The sequence below is a fragment of the Athene cunicularia genome (genome assembly GCF_003259725.1).
Source record: "Athene cunicularia isolate RWA chromosome 11 unlocalized genomic scaffold, athCun1 chr11_part1, whole genome shotgun sequence".
NCBI classification, from domain to species: Eukaryota; Metazoa; Chordata; class Aves; order Strigiformes; family Strigidae; genus Athene; species Athene cunicularia.
In genome coordinates, this window is record NW_020799113.1 from 18,529,019 (window position 1) to 18,553,006 (window position 23,988).

The following is a 23,988-nucleotide window of genomic DNA, read 5'->3' on the forward strand; positions in this document are numbered from 1 at the left end:
GCTGCGGGGGGTGGGGGGGGTGTCGGGGAGCAGCCCCGGGAGCCCCAGGAGTGCAGTGGAGGGAGCCCCGGGGGTGCAGTGGAAGGAGCCCCGCGGGATGCTTGGCCTGGGGTGCAGCACCACGGGTCGGGGCAGCACCGGGGATTGCTCACAGTGCAGTGGAGGAACCCCAAGGGTGCTCTTGGGGTGCTGAGTAGGGAACGGGAGAGCCCAGGGGTGCTGCCGGATGCTCGGGGGCAGCCCCAGAGCCCTGGAGGTGCCGGGCTATGCTGCCTCCGGGCAAGGGCTCTGTTCAGCCTCTCTCTGAGGGCTGTTTGACCCCCGCTGCCTCCCTCACCCGGGGAAGGCCCTCGCTGAGGTGTGCTGCGGGCAGCCCCCTCAGTGCAGGTCAAAGTTTAACACCTTCCGCAGTGATTACTTGGCAGCTCTGAAACGCCTTGGGGCACTTGATTGCCGGCCAGCCGTGGGAAACATGCGGCCGACCAGCAGACGAGCCCTTCCCTGTAGCCATCCCGAGGCCCCAGCCCCAGCCCCCCGGGATCTGGGGGTGCCGGGCTGAGCCCTCACAGACCTCGCCACACTTCACACTTAAAGGATGCTCAGCTGGGGCAAGGGGCTCAGACTGAGATGCCTATTCCCCCTCCTGCCAGAGAAGTGGCCCCGATCCCCTGCCGGCGATGCCCCTGCGGCACTGCGCCGCTCTGGCCAGCGCTGGTCAAGAGCCACCCATAAGGAAACGATTATGGCTCGGAGCTCCGGCAGCTGGCTGGAATTTCTCCCCATAAACTCCATCCCTTGGCGTGGAAAGAGGCCACTCAGTGGCGGTGAGCCCGGCAGGAGCAATGGGCAGAGCCCCGGGGCCGGCAGCAGCCCTGGCCCCGCTGGCAGTGACCTGGCAGTGGTTGGGGACAGGCAACAGGGACACCCCCAGTACCCTGAGCCGTTGGCGGGCTTGGGAAGCCACCGCTTACCCATCCTGAAGGGTTGGCTGTTAAAATTAACCCGCCGTGACCGGGTTTGGAAAGCCCTTTCCCGGGAATGACAGGAATGTCTTTATCCCGGCCAAAGCAGCGCCGGTGCAGGGCTGTTTGGGGAACCCGCTGCCAGAAGCCCAGCTCCACTGTAAACAGGCCAGGAGCCATAAAAACTCCACAAATTCCTCCAACCCCCTTTTCCTCGGGATCAGGTGAGGGCCTGAAATACACTGGGGATGCAGCGGCAGCCCCTGAACTGCAGCAGCCCAGCACGTGCCGGCGGTGACAGTCCCTCGGCATCGTGGGACAGGGCGAAGGCAATGCCGGCGGCTGCCCGGGGCCAGGAAAATGCCTGTCACCACGCTGTGGTTTCGTGACCATGGCCTGGAAGAATTTCGGCAGTGTTTTTTTTTCCTGCTGAGAATAGGAACAGGCGGAGAAGCCCTGCTCGCCTGTGAGCCAACGTGGCAGGGCTGAGCCAGCCCAGGGCTTTGGGGTCGAGCAAGATGCTCCCTGCCACCCCCTGCCCATGCCAGGTTTTTGGCTCCCCTTGGGGCCAGATCCACGAGGATGGGGAGCCCAGCTACAAGGAACAGGCTGCTCTGCATTGCTTGTTTATTTTATCATGGGGAGCTTAATGTAGGAACAAAGAATCAAGTCCAGGGCTGGGTGTGATGAGGGTCTCTGCCACCCCCCGTGCTCCCCGGTGCCGGCTGGGAGTTAAGGCTGTGCTGCTGTCCGTGCCAAGAGCTGGGGGCTCAGGGAAGGTGCGTGGATGTGGGGAGGGGGCCACGCACAGGAGTGTGAGTCCCCAGGTGAGATGCTGCCGGCAGCTTCCAGCAGGGCCTCAGAGCCAGAGGGTGGAAGTTGGGGTGGCGAGAGGTGGCCGATGGCCTCGCGTGCTTGTTTTCCAGGGCGGGAGGCCAGGGGTTGCTCTCTTATTCCCTTCCCCTCTGGTCTTGCTGGCAGGAGGCTGGTAGCTCAGCTGACAGTCACGGGGAAGGCATTAGCAAAGCAAAGGGGAGTTTCCTCACCCTATTGCAAGAGAAGACGAGGTACCTTCCCCTTGCCCTCTCCTCCTGCAGCCCTTCCCCACGTCCCCGCATCACCCATGGGAGAAGCTGGGCACAGCCTGGGGGTCCCCCACCATCCACACGCACAGCGGGGAGGAAAACCAGCCCCACTCGCTCGCCCGTCTCCCTCTGCCATTAAACCCACCAGATCCTCCCGTGGCCAGCAACTGGTGTCCCCGTCCCCTGGTCCCTGCCCCAGCAACCGTGCACACCCACAGCTGCCACGGGGATGCTCAGAGGACCACCCGCCGGTCCAGCTGCTCTGCCCGCCCAGCTCGCTGGTGTCGTGCTTCCAGGTGCTTGTTTTGGACCTTCTCAAAGTGTTGCAGCAGCTCCGTGTAGTCGATGTTGGAGGCTGATGCCCTCTTGAAGCCAGTGCTTGGTTTGGTGCTGTCCCTGCAAGGAAGGAGCAGAGAGTAAGGGCAGGAAGAGGCAGGAGATGCCCAAATCCCAGACATCCATCACAGGCAGCACCAAGGGCTTGTCATGAAGAAGCTGAGTACAGTACATCCTGGTGATGCTGATGTGCCATGAAACACCCCTGAAGACCTGTTTCTGTTCTCCAAAGTCATGAGAAGGAGCTCAGAAAGTTCTGGGATGAGAGGGGACAAGGGACATCTTCCTCAGCACCCTGGCCCCACAGAGGAGGTTCAACCCCTCCAACACGGATGCTCCCCCCCATCCCAACCCATTCTGGCCAAAAGCAGTGAGACTGGCCAGAAAGGATGCCAGTGCCATGGGCCTCAGTTTCCCTGCCTGGTTTTACAAGCAAGCAAAAAATATCCATGTGCACAGAGGAGGGCTGGTGGCAGTGGGGACAGCCTTGGGGGATGAGCACCCATGGCTGGAGCTCTGGGGACCCCACAAATGGGGCTGAAGGAAGCCATCTGGGGGCTCCGAGGGCTCCAGCCATGGGTGTTCATCCCCCAGTGTTGACCGTACGCAAGGCAGTGGGGGGACCAGCCATGGGATGCCCGTTGGGGGACACAGGGGAGCCCACGGGAGGATGGTAGGCAGCTCTCAAAGCCCCGGCATCCCCCTGGGGAGGGGGCAGCTGGGGATGGCCTGTTATGAAAGCCAGCTTCGGTGTTTGAAGGAATGTAGGTCAGAGTTAATCAGATGCTCAGGCCGTCTGACAGCTCTGGTTGCTCGAAAACCCCCTGCTGCCAGGGGTAGGGGGAGAAGAAAGGCGGGGAGAAGCACATGCAACCCCCCCCTCTGCCCCCCCAATTAAAATCAGTGCCGGGTTGTGGGTACGAGCTCAGCGCCAGAGGCCACGAGGGATAAAAGCCAGCCGAGGGGAGCAGTTAAAAGCCAAGGAGTGGCGGCCGTAGGGGGTTAATTGAGAAACCTGCCCATCTCGGGAGCTCTTCTTTTTGTTCCCAGGGCTTTGCAAAGGCAGACCCAGCTTTATCATCTACTCCCCCTGCTCATTAGCCCAGGGCTGGAGAGCAAATCCCACCGCCCGTGTCTAACAAGCCAGGCGGGCAGCACCCCTGGGCAGGGAGCACAAGGATTTCGGCTGGTCCCCAGGGAGAGGCCGCCCTTGCACGTCAATGCTCATGGCTCCCCCAAGGCCAGGGGTGGGGACGGAGCAGCCAGCCCCAGGCGTGCACGGGTTATGCGGTCCCTTTGGGTGCTGTGAAGGCTGTCTGGGCTGGGGACACACACACACACGTTTTGGGAGCACCCCCCAGCTGCGGGAGTCTCTCTCCATAAACCTCCTTCCCAGCTCTGCTCGTTTCCATAGCGACCCCACAAGTGAAATTTTCCATCCCGGATGCCAAATGCCTGTGGATGAGGCACAGCCCTCCCAGGGTTACCAAATATAGACACAACCCCCCCCAGCCAACGCTCCCGGCCACGGGGCAAGGAGCAGCTGCGGCCACAAAGGAGCTGGGGCTGAAAGCCAGAGCCCAGGGCTGAGCCTGGGATGGCAGGGATGCTCAGCCCGTGTTGGGGGACCACTGGTCTGGCCCTGAGGCCGACGCTGGGGTCTGACCCCACAGCACTTACGCGGTCTGCATGAGCTCGGGGTTGGGCACACACTGCAGGCGGTGGGAGAGGAGCTGGAAGGCGCTGCTCTGGGGCAGCAGCATCAGCAGGCCATAGAGAGCCTTGATCAAGTAGGGGTTGTTCTTCACATCCAGCAGCTGCAGGCGGAGATCTGGAAGAGGAGAGGAAGAGGACGGGGAGGTGGGTAAAATGCATTTCACCTCTACTCCCCAGAGCAGGTTCTTCCCACCTCTCTGATGGTCCTGAGGAGGCTATAAGCCTCTGCCAGCGGACTGGAAGGGCACCCACATGGCAGAAGCAGCCTCTCTCCTTACATTAACTCATCCACTTTCATGTCTCACACAGGTTAGAAGCCCCTCTCCTCACCACAGCCCCCATCTACCAGTTGGGGAAGTGGGCAGTGGCTCCCCACTCTCCCATCCCTGCAGTTGCTCAGCCCCGAGCCCATCCATGCTGTCTGTCTGAGGACACACGTGAATCATGAGTGCTCCTCAGCTTCTGTGCGATTAGCAGAAATATCCCCCCTGGAGCATCACACATCAGGAGGGCTGGGAGACACCCTCCCGGGGACCCTCTGGAGCAGAAGGGATCCTCTCCTCTCAGCCCCAGTGGTTACTTGTGTTGGTCCTCCGTGTTGCTCAGCAGAGGGAAACCACCCTCCTGCTCCGTCCCTCGTGGTGCTCATGGGTGGAAGAGTCTTCTGGAGCCCTATGGTCAACCAAGGTCCCACCTAGGGCAGCCCAGGGGATAGGGCAAGAGGTTCCTGCCCTAGAATGTCACCTCCTGCTTGCCACTAGCACCTCTGATGTCTCCCTGTGAAAGGACCCATGCCCAGGGATGCTTCTCTATGGGGGACATGTCTGTCCCCTAACCCGAGACTTGGAGATAAAGGTGAGTGGGCTGGGGAACCCTCCAGGAATAGTTTGGGGCCAGGGAAAGCCACCACAGACATGTGGGTGCCTCACATGGTGGGAAAGTCATCTTTGGGATGAGGCACAGAGCACCACAGGACAGAGCATGACTGAGGGTCACCCGACATCTTCACTGTCCGGCTGCTCTAACCCTCTTCCCCCAAATATTCTCCAGCCCTGGACCTATATAGGTCCCCTCAAAGCTCCTACCAGGACACTTTGCCGTGGCCTCAATGCCCAGCTCCACCTCCAGGGAGGAGCCCAGCAGCAGCTGAATGCCATGGCCAGTGTGAGCAACAGCCCCCCAGCCATGGGTCACCCTGCCACGTCCTCCCCTCCCCATCCTGGCTCCCACGTCCATATCCCTGAGCCCCTGGCCAGGCCCTGACTGTTACCCAATGGGGGGGACCCACACTGCTGGGGACAAGGGAGCCAGATCTGAAGCTCAGCAGGGAGAGAAGCAGCTCTGTTTTTTTAAGGTTTATTCTCCTTCTCCAGAAAAAAAAAATATTAAAAAAATCACCTTTTTTCTTGCTAAGGGCCCCAGCAGCACCCATGATGCCACCCCATATCTCCAAGAGCGGCACACATGGCTCCCTGCAGCTGACACCTTACCAGTAGTCCCCCAGAGATGCTCAGTGTGGTCCAGGCCCCCCCATCCTTCCCCCGTCCCTTTGTTTGGTGCCAGCTCTGCTCGCTCCCTTAACCTATATCTGGAGGGCAAACTGACCCCCCCAGCACTGCCAGTGTGCCCGGCCCCGGCAGGCAGCTCCAGCGCTGGGCAAACCTCCCGGCAAGAAGTCTCATAACTTCTGCTCTATTTATTTGTGCGGCGGCTGCTGCTTGTGATGGAGGAGCAGGGAGGGGGAGCACCATGCGCCGCCCCTTCCCCACGCAGGGTTTCCTCCTTACATGTGAATATGGGGCACTCGATGAGCTGCACCAGCTTGTCCACCTCGGTGAGGAAATCCACGGTGACCTCCAGATCCCCGCTGGATGCGGCTGTTAAGGACGTTACCTTGGAAAAGAGTGGCCCGGCAGCAGCAGATGGCTCGCCTGGGCAATGCCCGGCATGGGCCGCGGCTCTGCCAAACCCTCCCTGTGTCCACAGCTCCCGCGGGAAGCGAGCAGGCAGGGCTGAAAGGTCTGCAGGGCAGCCAAGGGATGATGGAAGGAAACAGGATGAGCAGGCAGGGATGGGGGAAAAGGCAGGCTGCCCAAAAAGGCAGCAGCTTGCCCCGCCAGAGAGCAGGCAGGAAGATGGTACAAGGGAACATGGTTGCTTTTACCCCCCTGGTCCGAGGTGATGCTGAGTACTCCCATCCCTGAGAAGAAATGCTGGTGTGTGCCAGGAAGGGAAAGCGTGCACGTTATTAAGCTTTGTTGTATGGAAAGCTACTCAGGGAGGCCTGGGGTTTGCCGGCACATGAAAATAATCATTCTGCTCCAGGCAGATGGTGAGCTCACCAGGAACCGCACTGCGCCGGGTGCTGCCTGCTCCTCATCAAGCCAGGAGGCCAAAGTCTTCATCTTCCTGGGAGGAAGAGGATGCTGAAGAGCCTCCCCTCCCAGTCAGGGGAAGGTCAGGGCTCAGCCAGCACACGCTTTCCTCTTTTTACACCACAAAAAGTAAGGACAACACCAGGGGAAGGTTGCTGGCATGCGCCCAGCACAGGCTGCCCTGCCCTCTCATTGCAGGAATGCCGCTCCAGTAATGACGGGCTGCAGTCAGGAGGCTGGGCTGGCCCACACAATGACCTTGGTGGCCACAGAGGGACCAGGGGCCAGCCCAGCCACCAGCCTCACAGAAAACCCCCAAAGGATACAATTTCTGGATGAGGTCGTAGGCATGCTTGTAGTTCTGTGTGAGGAAGCAGAGGGACACGGTTGTCACGGGGTTGTGACACCAGGACCGGTACAGGCAGCAGAAGAGGTTTCGGCTTTCCTGGGGAAAGAGGGAGCCACTGGGGTCAGTGCGCCAGCAGGAGCAAGGACGTGGCACGGAGAGCCCCAGGTCCCTGACACCAACTCACTGGGCTGGCAAGTGCCACCAAGACACAAAAGGATGTTTCTGGACCCACCAAGTCCACCTGGCAGTGGCATGAGCCCTTGTTGGATGGAGACCAGGCAGGTTTTGGGGTGGCAGCGTGACAGGGTGGCCCTTGGGGGTGCTGTGTCCACCACAGGATGAGGGGCTGGAGAACAGTGGCTGTCCCACCCAAGGGGACACCACTGCATTGCTGGCCTTCAGCATGAGGAGGAGAAGTCTTCCTCCCTCTCCTTGCCTTGCTCAGATGTCATCGGTGCTGGTGGCAGCTGCTTGGCAAACCCTGTGGGCACGTTCCTGGCAGGGACAGCTGAGGGACTGGGGGGTTCTCCTCCCGCTGTCACCTGTCCCCTAGCCTGTGTTGTGGCGGAGGGAGGTGGCAGCTGCTTGAGGGCTTGGGGAGCCCGCTCCCACCCCAGCAGAGCAAAGCAGGAGTTGGGCACGTCCTTTAAGCCCCTCTCAACTCCTGAAGAGTGGAGGAATGAAGGGGCCACCCTGGGTGCCCGAGCTCCAGCCGTTGGACCTACCAGGCAAGACAAGGACCCAGGTGGCTGCCAGGTCCCCGCCACCCCCATTATGTCCCTCCCAGCAGCTGAGCCTGCTCCCATGGCCCATACCGGAGTATTCAGGTCCTTCAGCTGGTTCCTCAGCTGGAAGAGCTCAGAGGATGTTAGCAGGATGGTGTTCAGAGTGTGGACCATGGTAGAGGCGAACTTGAGGTCCTCTTCCCGAAGTAGTATGTCTGCCATAGAGTGGAAGATGTTTTCTGCGTTCAGAAGTAGACAAAGCTGCCTGCGTATCACAGAGGAGAGAAACCGGGGTGGAAGGATGGTTAATGAGCACCCTGAGACCCTGACCTGAGCCCGTTCATCAGCCCCTTCCTCCAGAGAGGACCAGGGATGGGAGGTCCAGCTGCACCAGAGGTTGGGTGAGTAGGGTGGCCCCAGAAGGGAGATTCGGGGTAATACCAGGCTCTGCATTTGGAGGGTGCAGCTATTTACACCAGGGCAAGGCCAAAAAAAGTAGCTAGGCTAGTAAGATACAACTCCAGTTGTGCTGCCCTGGGACCTCATCAGCACCCACCACTGTGGCTTGTTGCTGCCTTGAGCCTTCCAGTGACCACACTTGGAAGGTTTCAGCATCGCTTCCCTCCCTGACAATGCAGGGAGTGTGCAACACTGTGGTTACAGATGTGATGGGATGGGATGGCCCTGTCAGACCAGCATCCCTCTGACACCAGGGAACTGGTAGGGAGCGAGCATGGCCACTGGGACAAAGCAACCCCTCCTGGTGTTGTTCAACCCAGGAGCCCTGGAGCCAGAGGCTGCCTGTCCCTATACATCCCCCCTTTCTTCCAGTAACCTGCTCCATTGCTCTTTGAACTCCTTCACGCTCTGGCTCCCAGGAAATCCGGTGCCAAGGGGCTCACAGCTCCAGCAGTGAAGCTGTGAGGTGCTTCTGCTCACCGGACGCCTGGCCAGCAGCACTCTCCTCAAAGCGCGGCGGAGCCGGTGCCACAGCCCACGCCGATCTGCCTGGTTGAGCCCGGCAGGTCACAGCAGGAATGTTCTGCTTAACAAACCTTGGGGCATTCTCAAGGTTTTAAAACATTTTAGACCAGGAATGAAAAAACAGATCTTTTTTTTTTTTTCCCATGTTTGTTTAGATTTGGGGATTTCCTGTTTTTCTCCAGGCTCCTGCCTTCTTGTGCGGTTTGTCTGAGGACACCTGAAACACTGCCCAGTGCCGGTTCAGCTCTCTGGTGCCCGCATCAGGGAGACCCGGGGGAGCCCACCCAGCTCCCCAGCATCTCCTGAAACTGGGATGCTTCCTGGGTCTCCACACCTTCGCCACGGGCTGACAGGGGGCCTCGGCACCGGGGGGAGATGCTGTCATTCCCAGAGCTCCTCCGCTTGCCCCCAACTCCTAACACACTGTTTCCCCACCAGATAACGTCAGCTGGCAACCAAATCCCCCGCTGGAGGCACCTCAGAAGGGTTCAGGAGGCAAAACAAGGAGAACACTTTTCAGCGGCTGGGAGGGAGGCGTTCCCTAGGTGCTTGGTTTGGCGAGGAGGTGGGAGGCACACCTGAACTCCCCCTGAGGTCACGTTTTCACCTCCTAGGGTGAGGAAAAGGAAGGAGGCAAGTTTCCAGACCCCATCCCCACAGGGAAGGACTAGTGGAAGACTATATGGCCATAGGAAGACACCAAAGACCATACCCTGGTGTTTTAGGGACACAGAAGGTGGGTGGGGAATGAAGAGATAGAATTTCTCTCCCAACACATGGAGGAAGAAACCCCCCATCTTCCTCCCAGTTCTGCCAAGCAACCCGTGCTCTCCTTGCCCAGCCCCGGCAACTCTCCATCGGCAGCTCCTGCATCCCGCGTGGCTGCTGCCGGACAATGAGATGCTCTGTGCGGGCTTTTACATAACCCAACCCAGCAATCGCCCTGGACCCCCTTAAAATGGAACGGGCCGTGATAAATAAGCTCATTTATCCCAATTATTCTTACGTAACCGGCTGCATTCATGGAGATGAAAACGCTTCCCCGATTTCTTGCCGCTTGGACGCGGGCTGGCTGGAGGAGGGAGAGCGATGGGAAAGTGAAGCATCGAGGGAGGGAAGGGGAAGGCAGAGGCTTTTAGTCCAGCCTGATGGAGCCAAAAGCAAATCAATAGCTCAGCATTGCAGGGAGGATCCGGTCATCGCCAGCTGCAGCAAAGCAAGCTCAGCCTAGGCAGGTCCAAGCCCAGCCCAGGAGGGAGCTGGCTCCATCCTACCCTTCTCCAATAAGAGGGCATAACTGGATGCCCCAACCTTGGCGAGCTTCCTCCGGCAGCCGTGCCAGGCACCCAGACCATGAAGCAGGATGATTTACTGTGCCCAAAGAGGGGACGGGTCCTCCAGGGACAAACACCAGGACAATTTTACCCCCAATTGCAAAGTGTGGCCGGTATAGCCAGGGACTGGCTCTTCTGCTTGCAGCCGGCACGGAGCCGGTGTTTTACACCTTCCAGGCAGAAAGGCTACAAAAAGAGCTCAAACAAGCTCAGCCAAAAGAAAAACGGTGCCAGCAAGTGTCGAGGGCAATTCAGCGACCTCCGAAGCTGCCCTCATCCGCCCATGGCAAGGACGCCAGTCGGGTTCCCCCTCCGCTGCTTCTCCGTGGAAAAGAAGGGCTCTTGCTTTCCATAAATAGGAGCTCTGACATTTGGCTGGCTAACATCGTGCTCCCAGCGACTGGGGGGCTGAACGCGAGCCGCCTGCTAATTTCAGGCCTGGTTTTGATTAGCAGGGAAGAGTTGGGTTTGTTCCCCCTCCTTTCAGGGGCACTGGGAAACTGGAAACTGTGGGGGTGTTAAAAGAAGCAGCCGTGCAGAGACTGTCCCTGCAGCTTTGAAGCTGTGTCACCCCCCCAGGGATGCTGCCCCACCTGGACATCATCCCTTCCAGCTGCCCTCAAGCTCTCCAGGAGCCACCAGCAGAATGAGCTTGCCAGTGCTCAGCAGCTTCCCCTGATGCAGCCAAAGAACCCAAACTCCCCCCTGCTACGAAGCCCCTTGGTCAGCACATCCCAAAAGCAGTCCCCAAAGGAGGGGACAACTGTCCGGCCACACAGCTGCTGGCCTCCATGACAGCAGCCAGCAGCTGAGCCCAACTGCCAGCACCGGGTGGCTGCCGGGGGGGATGGGGGGGTCCCTGGAGCTGGTCCGCTGGGAGGCTTCAATGGCATGACGGGAACGCGAGGCTGGCTGCAGGGAGGCAGGGGACGCAGCCATACAGGGGACAGGTGGCTTCTAACTGACCAGGCAGCAGCTGAGGTGCCAGAGGGGTGGCTGGGCAAGAGTGGACAGTGAGTGTGAGCCAGACCCTTTGTATGTACACCCCAAACATATACACCCCGTAAATATATATATATCTCCCAGATATATACAGCCCATAAATATGTGTGTGTGTGTATATATATATATATATATACACACTCTCCTTAAATATATGTATATCCCCCAAATATATACATCCCATAAATATGTACACCCCAGTCATAAGACTTAAACCTGCAGTAACCAGCCGGCTGGCCGCGGCTCACCCACCCAGGCACCTGCCCATGCTTTGATGTGATGATGGAAAGAGCCGTCTAATCCCCTCCGAAGCATCATCCCAGCAAGATGCCTCTCCCTGGGGCTCTCCCTGCATCCCTGTGGGTGACACATGTGTCCCCTTGCCTGTCCCCTTGCCCACGGGGACCCAATGAGTCCCCAAGGAGGTCCTGGCATGGGAGAGGAGGAAAAGAGAAGCGTCCCCGGGGAGGCAGCAGGCGCAGAGCATCACCGCACCGCATCGCCAAGACGTCAGGCAGCCGTCGGCGCAGGCACATGGCGGCGATAATGAAGTGTAGTATTTAGGCCATTAAAATTTAACTCCTTAAATTAAAAGGGTTATTCAAGCCTTTCCAACAGAGCCAAGGAGCACAGCAGTGGGCAGATGGGAGGCAGCGCCTGCCTGCAGTGTGTAGATGGGGACCACCCCCTGCTCATTGCCACAGATGGGGCTGAGCTGCAGTGGGGCTACCAAGGGACCCAGCGGGCCACCCGCAGCCCCTGCCGTGGGGACACGACCCTGCCCTGCTCCTAGCCTAAAGGACCCCTTGGCAAGATGATACTGGCCAAGGGAGGAGCCATAGAGGTCACCACAAGCTTCGCATCGCTGTGTCCCGCTGCATCCCTGAGCTGTGCCCCAGCTGCACCCCATTAAGCACCACAGCCCCCCATGATCCAGAGGCCACTGAGTTGTTAACGCAATAATGTCCATCAGTGGGGTGGGATGGGGTGGCTGTTATGGGGACAAGCTGAAAGCCTCAGGGCAGGGAGCTGCTGCGGGGCTTCGTGCCAGAGCCCAGGGGACGTCAGAGCAATGGGGCAGCTTCAGAGCCACATCTCCAATTAAGGACAAGCCCCGGCATCCCTCCCAGCTCTCTTGCTTTGACAGCCCGATGCCTGGAAACCCGGCTAATCTAAACAACATAATTTCAGGGAGCTGTCAGAGCTCCCATCCCGCCCGCTTGCCCCTTTAACTGCTTCAGCCCTGTCCCCTGCCCCGTCCCCTGCCTCCTCCGTGAAGGAATGGTGTAACAGAGGGTCAGGGCAGCCCGATGCTTGCTCACAGGGCGTGAAAGTCTGGTTTTCCATCAAATTAAAGAAAAAAAAGATGAAATTCAGCCCCACTGTGAATGGAGACACTGTCCCCTCTGCTGGGACCTGCAGGGAGCCCTGTGAGGAGAGTGCTGCTGGCCCCGTCCCGCTGCCCAGCCACGCTGAGCACTGTCCTGCTGCGTTCAGTTAAGCAGGTGCTTCTTCATTAAGCACCACTGATTTGCTTTATTAGCTCTGGGCAGACATGAGGCCCCAGCAGGGAGAGTATCATGTCTCGTCCCATTTCCAGCAACTGGGGACAGAGTCAGAGCTGGGGAAGGAGTGATGCTCCAAGGGGGTCTGCCCCGCTTTTTTGCCTCACAGGGCCAGAGCACCACCTCTCCACGGCTGTGAGGAGGGCAGAGCCCCTCTGTCCTTCCTCCCCACCCTCCTCTTCCTCTGCTCCCTTTCTCTCTCCTCCCCAGGGCTTTCCACCGCCCTTCCTCCCTGCTCTGGGCTCCCTGGGAGATGTCCTGGCTCAATCTGCTTGCCCGTGATGCCTGTCCCCCTAAAATCCTCCTGCTGGGAAAAGCAGCATCTCCAGCCCAGCCCAGCAGCTGGAATCCTTTAGGAATCTGCAGAGAAAGCAGCCTCACAGACAAAATTAGGATGGAGGGGAGAGGGAGGAGAGATCAGGGAAGGCAGGAGGGTGCTGTTGCCCCATCCTTCCCCACCACGGCAGCAAAGAAAATCCCAGACCTCCATTTTTCTCACTGTCTTTGCTGAATTGAGGCTTCAGAGCCGCTCCTCTGGGCAAGGGAAACCATGGCAACCCCGGCAGCTCTTTCAAAATTCATAGCGTTTAATATAAGGAATTTTGAAGGGTTTGGGAAGTTTAGAAGAAGTGTGGGTCCTTCTGCAGGAGGCAGAGGGACTCTCTGCCCCCCCATCTCCTGTCTCCCAGCCAGCCATTCCCATCTCAAAGCAAGCCTCTGCCGGTATGTTTCCCTAATGAGCTTGGGTCCTCATCAAAAGACAGAGAGGACCTGGTGGATCTGTCTCCTGGGGATGGGCTTGCAGGCACCAAGATGGAATGAGATACATGGCAGAGCATCAGCATCTGCTGGATTGGGAAGCCAGCCAAGGAAAGCCCTGGAGAGCATGGATGAGTCCTTGGGAAGGGCAGCCCTGGAGCCAGGAGCCATCATGGACAATGTGAGCAGGAGTTCCTCCTCTTTCTTCATGTGGCTTTTGGACTCTTATTCCATGTCTTGACATTCAGGCCCTGCTTTTTGAGATGTCAGTTCAGCCAGGAACAGCCAGGAGCATTGGATCAAAGGGAATAATACATCATCGGGAAGGGTGAGGGTGTTTCAGGGAGAGGTAGGTTAATGTGCGACAAAGCCTGAACTTATCTTCAACCTTGCCAGCCCTGGTTTCTCCTGATGGTTACCAAGTTCCCCCAGGAAACTCAGTGAGAGCCACAGACCAGAGAGACGTGGATCTCTGAGGAAACGTGTGCATCTTGGGAAGCTGGAGACAAGCCCTGTGATGCCTTTGCTTGAGAAGGGAAAGGTGCAGAGTGTTTCACTGCAAACAAGAAAACCCTCCCACAGAGTGTCTGCTCAGCAGAAGCCGTCAGTGTGACAGCTGCTGAAGGAGGGGTGGTGCCAGCTCAGTGCTGGGCTGGGGCCGTCTCAACTATAAGGCTCTCCCTTGAGATCCCCAGGGACCCCCAGAGCAGCCACGGGGTATCCCCGAGAGGAGCACGGTGCATCCTTTCCTGCAGCACAAACGTACATCAGTATTTCAGATCAGCTTCAGCTGGTGAAACAGCATCTTGGTCCTGCAGAGCCTCAGCTCTTGGCTTCTGCTCCTCATGATGTTCCCCTTGGACACCAGACTGCTGAGATGTCCCTGTCCCAGCTGGCAGGATGGCTTCCTCACTGCCCACCAAAGCTGCGAGTCACCTCCTGGGCACCTCCACCATGTTCGTGAGGAACCTTATTCCCACCCTGACCATTGCTGCCTGGAAAACAGCACCCGTCAAAGAGATCACCTTCAGTGTATAAAGCAGATCTCCAACACCTCCGGGCACTCATATCATCAGTGAAATACCCACAGCTCCATACCACACAGAAGGGGGAAACAGGACTGTATCAAGGAGAAGGAAGAGTTTCTTCTGAAGAAGTTTCTTCCTCTGATCATCTATAGCACAGAAGATGAACAACCACTAACATCCTTTGGGATGGACCAGAAGCTAAAAGATAATTAAATTTGGAAGTTTAATGGTCCACTCAGTCCAAGGCATTGCCCACCTCTTATGCATAACACAGATGAATGTGACAGCTCCTCCAAGGTGTAGCCCACTGGACACAGCACCAGCCTCCAGCTGCACAAGTCAGTGTGTCCCAGGAATTTCCTTGAGGAAACCTTATGACCCATGGATAAAGCTATCCTGTCTGCAAGTGTGCAGCCACTGAGGACCTGCAAAGTTTATGTAGGAACAGCTGAACATAGTCTGTGTAGGAACATCTGAGCATCTACAGGAGGCTCACCTGAAAAACAGGCAGCTCTCACCCTCTGAACCCTTTAGGAAAGCAAAAAACAACCCGTCGAGGCATTTCTTCTCCAACTATTAAACCTGCTGATGACTCGATGGCAAAATGGATGGCAAATGCAAGTCTCACCCTGGGTTCTTGAGGCACCAAGCCCCAGGCAGGAGGCACAGGCAGCAGTATGTGCCTGGCAGGGCTGAACCTCTGGCTCCACCACCACCTGCCTGCAAGAGCAGAAAGCCTGGCTCCAGCCCACCTCTCTGGCTGAGGGAAACGATGCACAACCAAGTCCTCAAAAGCCTGACCCCAGAGGGGGATTTATACCAGGCAGCGACATTTTCAGGCAAGCATCCTTGCTTTTAAAGGGAAGGAAGGGCAGGGGCTGGCTGGGAGGGGGGGAATATGTGTAAAGCAGCAACAGATCCTTCCTTTGAGACATACGCTTCCCTTTCAGGCTGACAGCTGTGGCCTAATTTTCAAGAAAACTGACAAGCGCCTTATTTTCCCCCCCTATAATTTCTCTTTTCTGCAAATAAAATAGGTTAAAGGAGTGGGCGCAAAGCTGTGACAACAGGAGCTGGGAGAGGCTGATCTGGTTCAGGGAGAGCACAGCTTTCAGAGAGATGGGAGCGTGGTCCCTTCACTAGCCCTTCCCCTTCCCTCCCCATTGCTTTGCTTTAAGATGAAGAAATAAAAGTGCTTTTGCTCCTAGAAGTATGGCTGAGGAGTAGGTTGCTGTTTTAGAGGCAGATAAGCCTTTGCATTCCCCCTGTAGGGAAGGTGAATTTGTCAGAAGATGGTCTCGCTGGGCATTCCTAGACCTCTGAAAGTGGAGGGACCAGCTCTGGGGTGAGGTATGGCAGGAAAACACTGTGTATGTGAGAGTGAAGCTTTCCTGAAGGAAAGAAAAAATGGAACTGGAAGGGGATGGCAGTGTCCCATGGGTGGCAGCAGGCAGGACCTGTTGGCTCAGCTCAGGGATGAGTGTGCCTTGGGGTGGGAGGTGAACCCACCTTGTCTCGTCTGTCAACATCTTGACTCGGAGCTGCTGCTGACTTTTCCCTCACTTTGCTTGAGCAAACTGGCTGTATTTTGCTTGATCAGCTCAAATCCACATACAGCCACAGGCGAGGCAGCGCTAGTTCTTGTGTGGCTCTGAGGAGAAGGGTCAGCAGGAGGAGTGGGCACACTCAGGCATGTCCTAGAGCTCAGGGAAGGTGCTGCCCGCAAGTAACACAGCAAGCTCAGCCACATTCTGGACTCAGGAGTGTCAGCTAAAAAAATACCCCCATTTATGCTGTGGTTTAGATGCCTCAGATGTTATTTTGGCTGTACTGCTGGGCTTGCCTCTGTGCCAGTCGCATCTCGATACCTTTCAGCATCACAGGGTGGATCCCAACGCCTGCCCTGCCAGGATCCCTGGAAGGATCCCAAGGTGGGCTGCAGCCTGAGGAGCCTTGCTCCCCCTCACCCTTCAATGCCCACAGATGTGTGAGAGAGCAGCTGGATGCTCCCTGCTGTGTCAGCACCCTAAGAGCACCCAATGCTACAAGGGGACCTGCTCCAGGCGCAGCTGAGCACTGAGAGCAGCTCATGCACTGAAGGGAAGGAGTACCAAAGGGAAGAAGGACCTCCAACCAGGGTGGCTTTTGCACAGCTCCATGCTTTCAGCAGGGAGTTGAAGATGTCCTATCCCGGGACATCTTATTCCAGGACATCCTATCCTGGGAGCAGAGCACCTGGCTGGACCCACTGGCAGGAGCTATGGAAGGCCTGCAGCTGGGGTGACTCTTCCTGGGGCAGAATCCAGCCTCGAGCATCTGCCTTTGATGTAAACCTGTGGCCAAGTGAGACTGTGGGAAGTGCTGAGGCATCCTTGCCTGCCTGTCGCTTGTGCCTGCAATCGGTGGGCAGTGTGTGACAAGGGAGGGCCGCACGACCGCCGCCGGTGAGCAGCAATGGACTGCAAGATGCTCAAAAGCAGTCAGGAATGGAAAAAAATCCCTTGATGAGAGCAGCAGGATGCAAAACACTCAGCCCTGCCTTGATGTTTTTAATGGAGTGTGCCCTCTGCCTTCGGGATAATCCTGAACAAGACCCCATGTAAGAGAGCTGGGAGGGAAATGCCATTATTCAACCTCACCCAGACTCCCTGTCCTGGCTTCTCCCTCCATGGAGATGAATAAACTGAGATGTCACATTTGCAGAGCAAGAGAAGGAAAAGACACCAGAACACCCAAGCCCTGACCAGTGGGATCAGATGGGTTAATTTAGCAGCTAACAGCCAAAACCACCTCCCTTATCTGCACCTGACTGCCATCTCACCATGATGAGGGTTCTCACCCCATTGGCTAGGCAAGGAAAATTTGGGAGACACCTTGGAAGCTGTTGTGCTGAAGCCCTGCTCCAGGAAACACGATGGTTAGAAGCACGGGAGCTGCAGGCTCCTCTCCCCACTGCCCAGCCCACCTTTTCCCACTTTCACAGCCTGCTTTTCCGGAGCACTCCTGCTGGGATCCCAGGGAAAGCACTGGCAGGGAGCAAATATCCTCCCCTGGGGACCTGCCCTGTGAAGGAACTTGGCCATTTTGGGAGGATTTTCCTCCCATACGCACACTTCCCCTTCCTCCCCTCCACCCTCTCGCTGACCCGAATTAGTCCCAGCCCACTCCGGCACTGCTGCTCACATGTGGTTCCCATTTTTCTACAGAAAAACCCATCAAATCCTTCCATGCAGCTCTGAATACAGCTGATCCTGGAGCAGCTTTGGTGGGTAGGACAGTGAGCTCGTTCCCAGGGGCTGGTCCTCTCCCAGCTCCCACGGCTCAGTGAAGGCATCTCTTGTCCTCTCGAGGGTCCAGCCCCAGGAGCAGGCTGGCAGGGGCTGACCAGTGTCCTCCATCGTGAAGGTCATCCTGCTGATGGCTCCCAGCACGTTGCAACCCTAGATCCAACCTCTAGCCTGGAGGAAATCAGGTTTTTCCCCTCCAGCTACTGCTTCATGGGGCTTCGGAGGGTATCAAAGAGCCGAGCACAATGCCCCATCATCTCAGTGAATTAAAACCTCATTAAGCATATGCTTCTTGGGCTTGTGGAGCCCACTGCATAATGTAACATAGACAATTTGAGAGCTGGGGGGTTTTGGAGGTACAGTGGGGTTGCCGGTTCCCATCCCAAATCCACATCAAAGCCTGAGATGAGCTCGTGCCTGGCTGGGGCTGTGGGAGACACATAACAGCGGAGCCTGGATGTCCCCACACCACTGGAACACCACGCTGGATCTCTAGCCATGGAGTTTCCCATGGCTGGGTAGAGGCAGAGCTGAGGAGAGATTTGGGGAGCAGGCAGGGGTTAAAGGGAGGCACAGAGGAATGAGCCAGAGAGGAGCGATGAGAAGCCCACAGACCTCGGTGCAGAGATGGGGATGCTTGCTGCCCTGCTCCACCACCCCACACCCGGCTGGGGGCTTAGGTGGGAGGGAGCCCCGCTTTCTGCTTTGCAAATGGGCGGGGAAAAAAAAAAAAAAAAGCTTTCTCTGGTTCCTCCTTTCTGCAAGGCACGAGGGGGGGATGGAGAGTGCACAGTTCATTAAAGCAGAAGGGCAGGGGGCCAGCGAGCATCCTGGCAGGCAGAGCACTGTATTTTCGCAGGCTCGCTGCCTCCCGACACAGAAGCTTCCCTTGTAGCACTCACAGCTGTTTGGATTTTACCCGAGTTCATATCACAGTTTATCAAAAGGGCTGCATTTTTTTTTTCTTTTGCACTTTGCTGAGTACAAGCTGAACGATTCCTTCAAAAACAAACGCAGGTTTTGTTCTGCAATGCAGCGGCCCGGAGGGTGGGAGAGAGGAAGAGGCAACACGCGTCCCCCACAGCCCTGATTCACTTGCTGGTGGGGCAGAGGGATTCTTGGGGCACGGGTTTGGCAGTGGGAGCTGGAGGGGGCACGGTGGCATCAGCAAACCCAAAGGAAGGAGGAGCCAAAGGGGATCCTGCATCCCAGCCCTGGGAGCCTCCAGCTCATAGAGAGGTTATTGAGATGCTTGTCCAAGCAAGATAGGTGTCCAGGGGAGCTCAAGAGCATCCAGGCCTGGGAGAAAAGGAGGGTTTTGGTTAATCCCAGCTCTTGAGCCTCCCCTGACGAGGGGTGGGTGATGGGCAGTGAGGCAAGAGGAAAGGACGAGGTTAAGGAAGGGGGGCAGGTGGGGGGGCAGGGGGACAGTAAATCACTGCAGGATGATCCTGGGGCTTTGGCATCCCCTTACCACCAAAACAGACACCCACCAGCTCTGCACAGGATCCCCAGCATGTCCCTCACTATCCAAGCTGGTGGCTAAACCCCACCCCACTCCCCCCCCCCTAGAGCCCTCCCCACTGGGACGCTGTCAGGCCGCCCTTCCCTTCCCACCCCCCGAGACAGAGAGCAGGGCCCTGGGAATGCTGGGCAGGCCGAGCAAAAAGCAATTTAACATGCTCCTCACTGCCTGCCTGCCAAGAGCATCAGATGTCTGTGCTTCGCAGGACATGCTGGCCCTCTATCCCCCTCTTCTCTCCAATTCCACATCCCAGTTAGCAGGTTCAAGCCCCCTTTGCTTATTTTCCCCTATTTTTTGGGGAGAAAGGGACATTGCATGGTCAGCCCCAGCCTCTCTCAGAGGCAGAAAGGTCCCTTCCTTGCCCAAAAAGAGGGGCCCAGCCATCCCAGCCCCAGGCCAAGGGCATCACTATAAAGGCCTTCAATGCACCCAATGTGACATGCTGGTGTTTGTCCCCAGCTCTGCCCTCTTCATTATCCAGCTCTCCACTGGCATCATCCAGACAGGACTTTTGAGACCTCAAGGAAAAGGCAGGATTTCCAGCCAGGTGAACTCTTCTCATCTGCAGAAGCCATAAACCCACAGCCCCATCATGAGACTTGGGATTTTCCAGCTCCCCAGCTAATGTCATAAATTGGCCGTATAACCTTATCTGCTCCAGCCTACGTCTTTCAGAGTGGATGGAGAACCAGTCCACCCCCCATGGGGTTCAAGCATCCCCCAAAAAGCCAAGGACCAACCCCAGTCAAACAACCAGCTGGGTGCATCATGCGGGAGGTAGCTGAAGAGTCACCCCAGGACCCTTTCCACGCAGCATAACCCAGAAAAACGCCCCGTGAGAAGGTGCTAGGCAGTGGGGAGGTTTATTCAACAGCTCTATAAAACAAGCTGAGACAATCCCTGTGCGCAGGCCCCTGCCTGGGGAGCAAAGCGCTGACTCAGGCATCCTATCGCGCCCCAGGGTGCCGCTGCTCAGCAAGAAAATGGCCTCCCTGGGCTTAAAAGTTAAGCCCTGCACTTCAAAGCATCCGCACACAACGCGCACTGGGGTGTCTCCAGCCACTTGAGCACATCTTGTACCCCGGAGGGTTCATTTGCAGTCCTGGCAAGGTACATCAGCCATGAAGTCAGCTGCTTTGGTGTTAAGCTCAGTTTAGCAAGCTAAACCGGCTCCCAGAGCTCAGACAGACCCTGGGGACAGCGCAGGGGCTACACAACTGGCCTGGGGAGGGACGAGATGGAAGAAGATCCTTCCAAGGGTGGCAAAGCTGCTAGGGCAGCCAGCCCTGTCCTCAAACCGCACTCTGAGCAGCAACACTGATGTCCATGGGGTAGGGCTTAGCCTTTGATTTAATCTCCCCATTTGATAGTGCTGGTACCAACAAAGCAGCATTAAATCCAGCCTGTAAATCCCAGTGCGGGCTGAAAACCTCAGTGCTGCTCCGCTGCCAGCCTCCTGACTGGCCGAGCAGCTTTCCCTTCGCAGGGTCCTTGCCCGGAGGACGGCCGTGCTGCTCCAAGTAGCCATGTGATGCTTTGGAAGCTCCTCTGCATTTTTCTGCTGCTCCAAGCCATCGTTGGGAGGCCAGCAGCTGAATGTGAATGTTTGCTTCTTGCTTAAGGGCTCTGTTGAATCCAAAATGGCCATGTGCCAGCTAGGGCAGATAGCTCCTAATTAGTGAGAAGGCTGGAAGGTCTTGGGTCTGCTCATCAAGGTGAGAGGTAACACCGAGTGGGGGCTGATGCTCCTGGCTCTGATGGCCCTTTGGGAGCCACCTTTGAGTGCAAACATGCCTGGCTTGAGACGAGAATACAGCGCTCTGAATTCTGAGTTTTGAAGATGGAATAACTTTTCTGGCTTCCAGCCTAAAAAAAGTCACAAGTGACAGTGAGAGACATTGACCCCCAAAGAAAACCCTTGTCTGCTGCAATGCAGAAAATTGATTCCAAGCCAAAAAAAAATCCTTGTAAGAGACCATGAGAGCAGGTTTGTCACCTCTCCAGTTCCTCAGCAGGGAGGGGTGAAAAGTCTGAGATTCTGGGTGATTTGTATCACTGGAGCCCCCTCGGCACATCCCTTCACAAAGAGGGTCCCTCATCCAGGTGTTCATGAGGCATCTAAGCAGCTTTGAAGAGCCTTGAAGAGCTTTTTCCTGGATGTTGCCCTTCCCTTCTACTCCTGACGAGGCTCAGCTCAGCGTGAGCTGTGCCATGGCTGTAGGCTCTTCTGTCCACGAGGTCCCCTTGGGTGGTGGCAGGGATGAGGTATCACACCGTGGTTTGATCTGGTGGTGCTGTGCTGGATCCCACCGGGGAAGGCAGCAGACCAAGAAGGGCACCTCTTGGATGCACCAGCAGCACTGGCAGATGGACCACGTGCCAGTGCTGTGTTATCCCCCAGCCCACTGGTCCCAGGCAAGGGAGAATAAATCTGGATTCTTCCTTATGAACAACAGAAGCTTTTGGAGCTGTTTGCCTGTTATTTTAAATGCAGTTTGTGTTTCCATTTAGCTCCACCCTGTCTTCTCTAGCAAATCATGAAATACCCAGCTCAGGACCAGGGTCACTGATGGCGAGACCACTCATCACAGTCCCCACTTCTGCCCAGGAGGGCTGTGGGTGCTTCTCCCACCCGTTTCCCAACGGTGGGCAGGCACCAGTGCAGCTCTGCACACCTTGGGGACCACAGGTCCCTACAGAGCAAGAGATGGTCCCACCACCACAGGCTCCTGCAGAGATTGCTGCTCAAACCACATTCCTGTCCTCAAGCACATGACGTACCATAGCCTCTGCCTCCAGGACTCCGAGGACATACCAGGAGAGAGACTAAAGTCCTTTTGAAGTCAGCAATCAGATATAAACAAGCTTGAGTTGGGTTAGAAATAAACTACCTTTAACTGTAGACCCTCTGCCTGACCTCATAGACCTTTGAACTTTCCCACTGGTAATGTGACAGGGAAAATTGCTGCGCTGTGCTTTAACAAAAATCCTGTCCTCTGTTTCCCTTTCACCTGAACACTCATCCTTCAGCTGGAAATTATTGCCTAAACTTAACAGGTTTGGTTTTCTTCCCTGCTTTGTTGTTCCTGGGTGGGACAGCAGTAGAAAGGGGCAGTGGTGGTCCCGGAGGAGAGGGGAAGATGATGGGTACGAAGGAAGCAAAGGGCTTGTACCAGCAGTGGGGGATGATGATGCTTCAGCACACGCTGTCCTGGTCCCTCAGGCATCCCCCTCGTGCCCTCCAGCCCAGGATGAAACATCACCAGCATCTCCCAAGTCAAACATGAGACTGGCTTCTCACCCCACTGTGCAAAACAGCTGAGCTGGCTTGTGGACAGGGGAGGGATGTAATGTGGGAACGCACATACGGCTTCAATTTGAAAAGCAGCTAAAAATAGCACCACGAAGCTCCCACGTTCGCTGGGTCTCTCCGGCAAGAAATCAATCTTTTCCGAAGAGTCCTGTAAAAGTTTTCCTCCTCTATTCCCACCTCGCTTTTTCAGGAAGCAACAGAGATGTAGTTAACTTCAACCACCATCAGTAGGTTTCAGAGTTAATCACTAGTACCTGAGGGCACGGCTCACCCCTCCCAGAACCACCGCTTTGGCTCCAGACCTGCATCTACCCCACGTGAGCCACAACGTGACTTGACAAAGGACAGAGTAATTTTTTTTTTTTTTTTTCCGCTTTACCGGATTTTTGGGGGCATGAGTCACCATAAAAAGCCCTGGCTTGTGGAGCTGCTGCGAGCTGGTCCCACTGCACTGCTGCCTGGCTGCTGGGAAAGCTGGCCCCACCAGCCAAGGCTCATCCTGCCAGAGCCTGAGGGAAAAAAATTGAGGTGGCCATGATATGGGAGAGCTTTTAAATGGGACCCTGCCCAGGTGCACTATTGCTCTAATTGCTCTGCTCCCTTAACGAGGAATAGGGCAGCTTCCCCTGCCAAGGGCTGCTCAAAGCAGGGGCTGTGCTGACCAGGGAGAAGAGAGGGGACACTACAAGTGAGATATTGTCTCTGCCCTACTCTTAGATCCCCATATGATTAAACCCAACATTTCTAGACTCCTGTCAGAAGCAAAAAAAAGGTCAGATCTTTTGAGGAGGGAAATGTAATGTATTACATTAAAATTTCATGTAAGCGAGGGGAGACCTCCGAAATCCTTGCCCTGCATCCCAAGCAGCGGCTGCAACCCTGCTCTGCCCACATTTCATCATTTTTGCAACCTGCCATGCTTTGCCTTGACGTTCATCGCTCACGGGATGAAACCAGTGGCAACTTTTCAGTGTGTTCTTGGGCTGCCCAAAGACGGGCTCAAAGCGCTGCCCACACAGGTACAACTCAACACCCAACTCAGCTTAGCAGATTTCAGAGCTCTGAATGCTTTGTTTTCCAACTGCAGTGATGGGATCCCCCACCAGTACCTCATGCATCCCTCTGCCTTCGGAGAAGCAGCTCTCTTCTCCCATGGGACCATAGTTTGGGATTCATGCTCTCCCCACATTCATTTTGACACCACCTCCCTGAAAGCAAGGGAGGAGAACCCAGGGTCCTGCTCCTTCCTCCCACCAACCTCCTCACTGATTTTTCCACCTCACCCTGACTGTTAAACACATTATTTCCCAGCGAGCCAAGGAATCGGTGTCCCTTGCCCCAGATTTCATTGCATTAAGGTCAATGTCCTGCTAGCTGCCATGACGCTTGGCCTTCCAGCCTCTGCCTCTGCTCCTTAAAAAGCCAAAGCAAAACCTATCAACTCTGAGCATCAAAACACATGGCTTTGGGGAACAAGGCTTTTACTGGGAGAGCATCTCATTGAGCAGGGTGGAGGCATTCACTTGATTTGGCACCCCGAGTGCAAGCCTGTCTTCATGCTCTGGCTGGTCTAGCTGTTTCTTAACGAAACGGGCTCTGACAATGCTATTTAATAAGGAGCTACTTTGCCTCCAGGGATGGGA

General features: G+C 56.4%; 1 protein-coding gene across 1 annotated transcript in view; it reads right to left on the reverse strand.

The window, feature by feature from the left end:
* Nucleotides 1-1,572: 1,572 nt before the first annotated feature.
* The window catches only part of VAC14 (Vac14, PIKFYVE complex component), a 62,902-nt gene continuing 40,486 nt past the window's right edge, over nucleotides 1,573-23,988 (reverse strand). The window contains exons 16-20 of the mRNA XM_026856976.1: nucleotides 7,639-7,813; nucleotides 6,801-6,919; nucleotides 5,887-5,966; nucleotides 4,064-4,214; nucleotides 1,573-2,443 (exon numbers count right to left, since the gene is read on the reverse strand). Coding sequence (XP_026712777.1) covers nucleotides 2,281-2,443; nucleotides 4,064-4,214; nucleotides 5,887-5,966; nucleotides 6,801-6,919; nucleotides 7,639-7,813 — 688 coding nt within the window. The 3' untranslated portion in view covers nucleotides 1,573-2,280. The remainder of the gene's footprint in view (nucleotides 2,444-4,063; nucleotides 4,215-5,886; nucleotides 5,967-6,800; nucleotides 6,920-7,638; nucleotides 7,814-23,988) is intronic.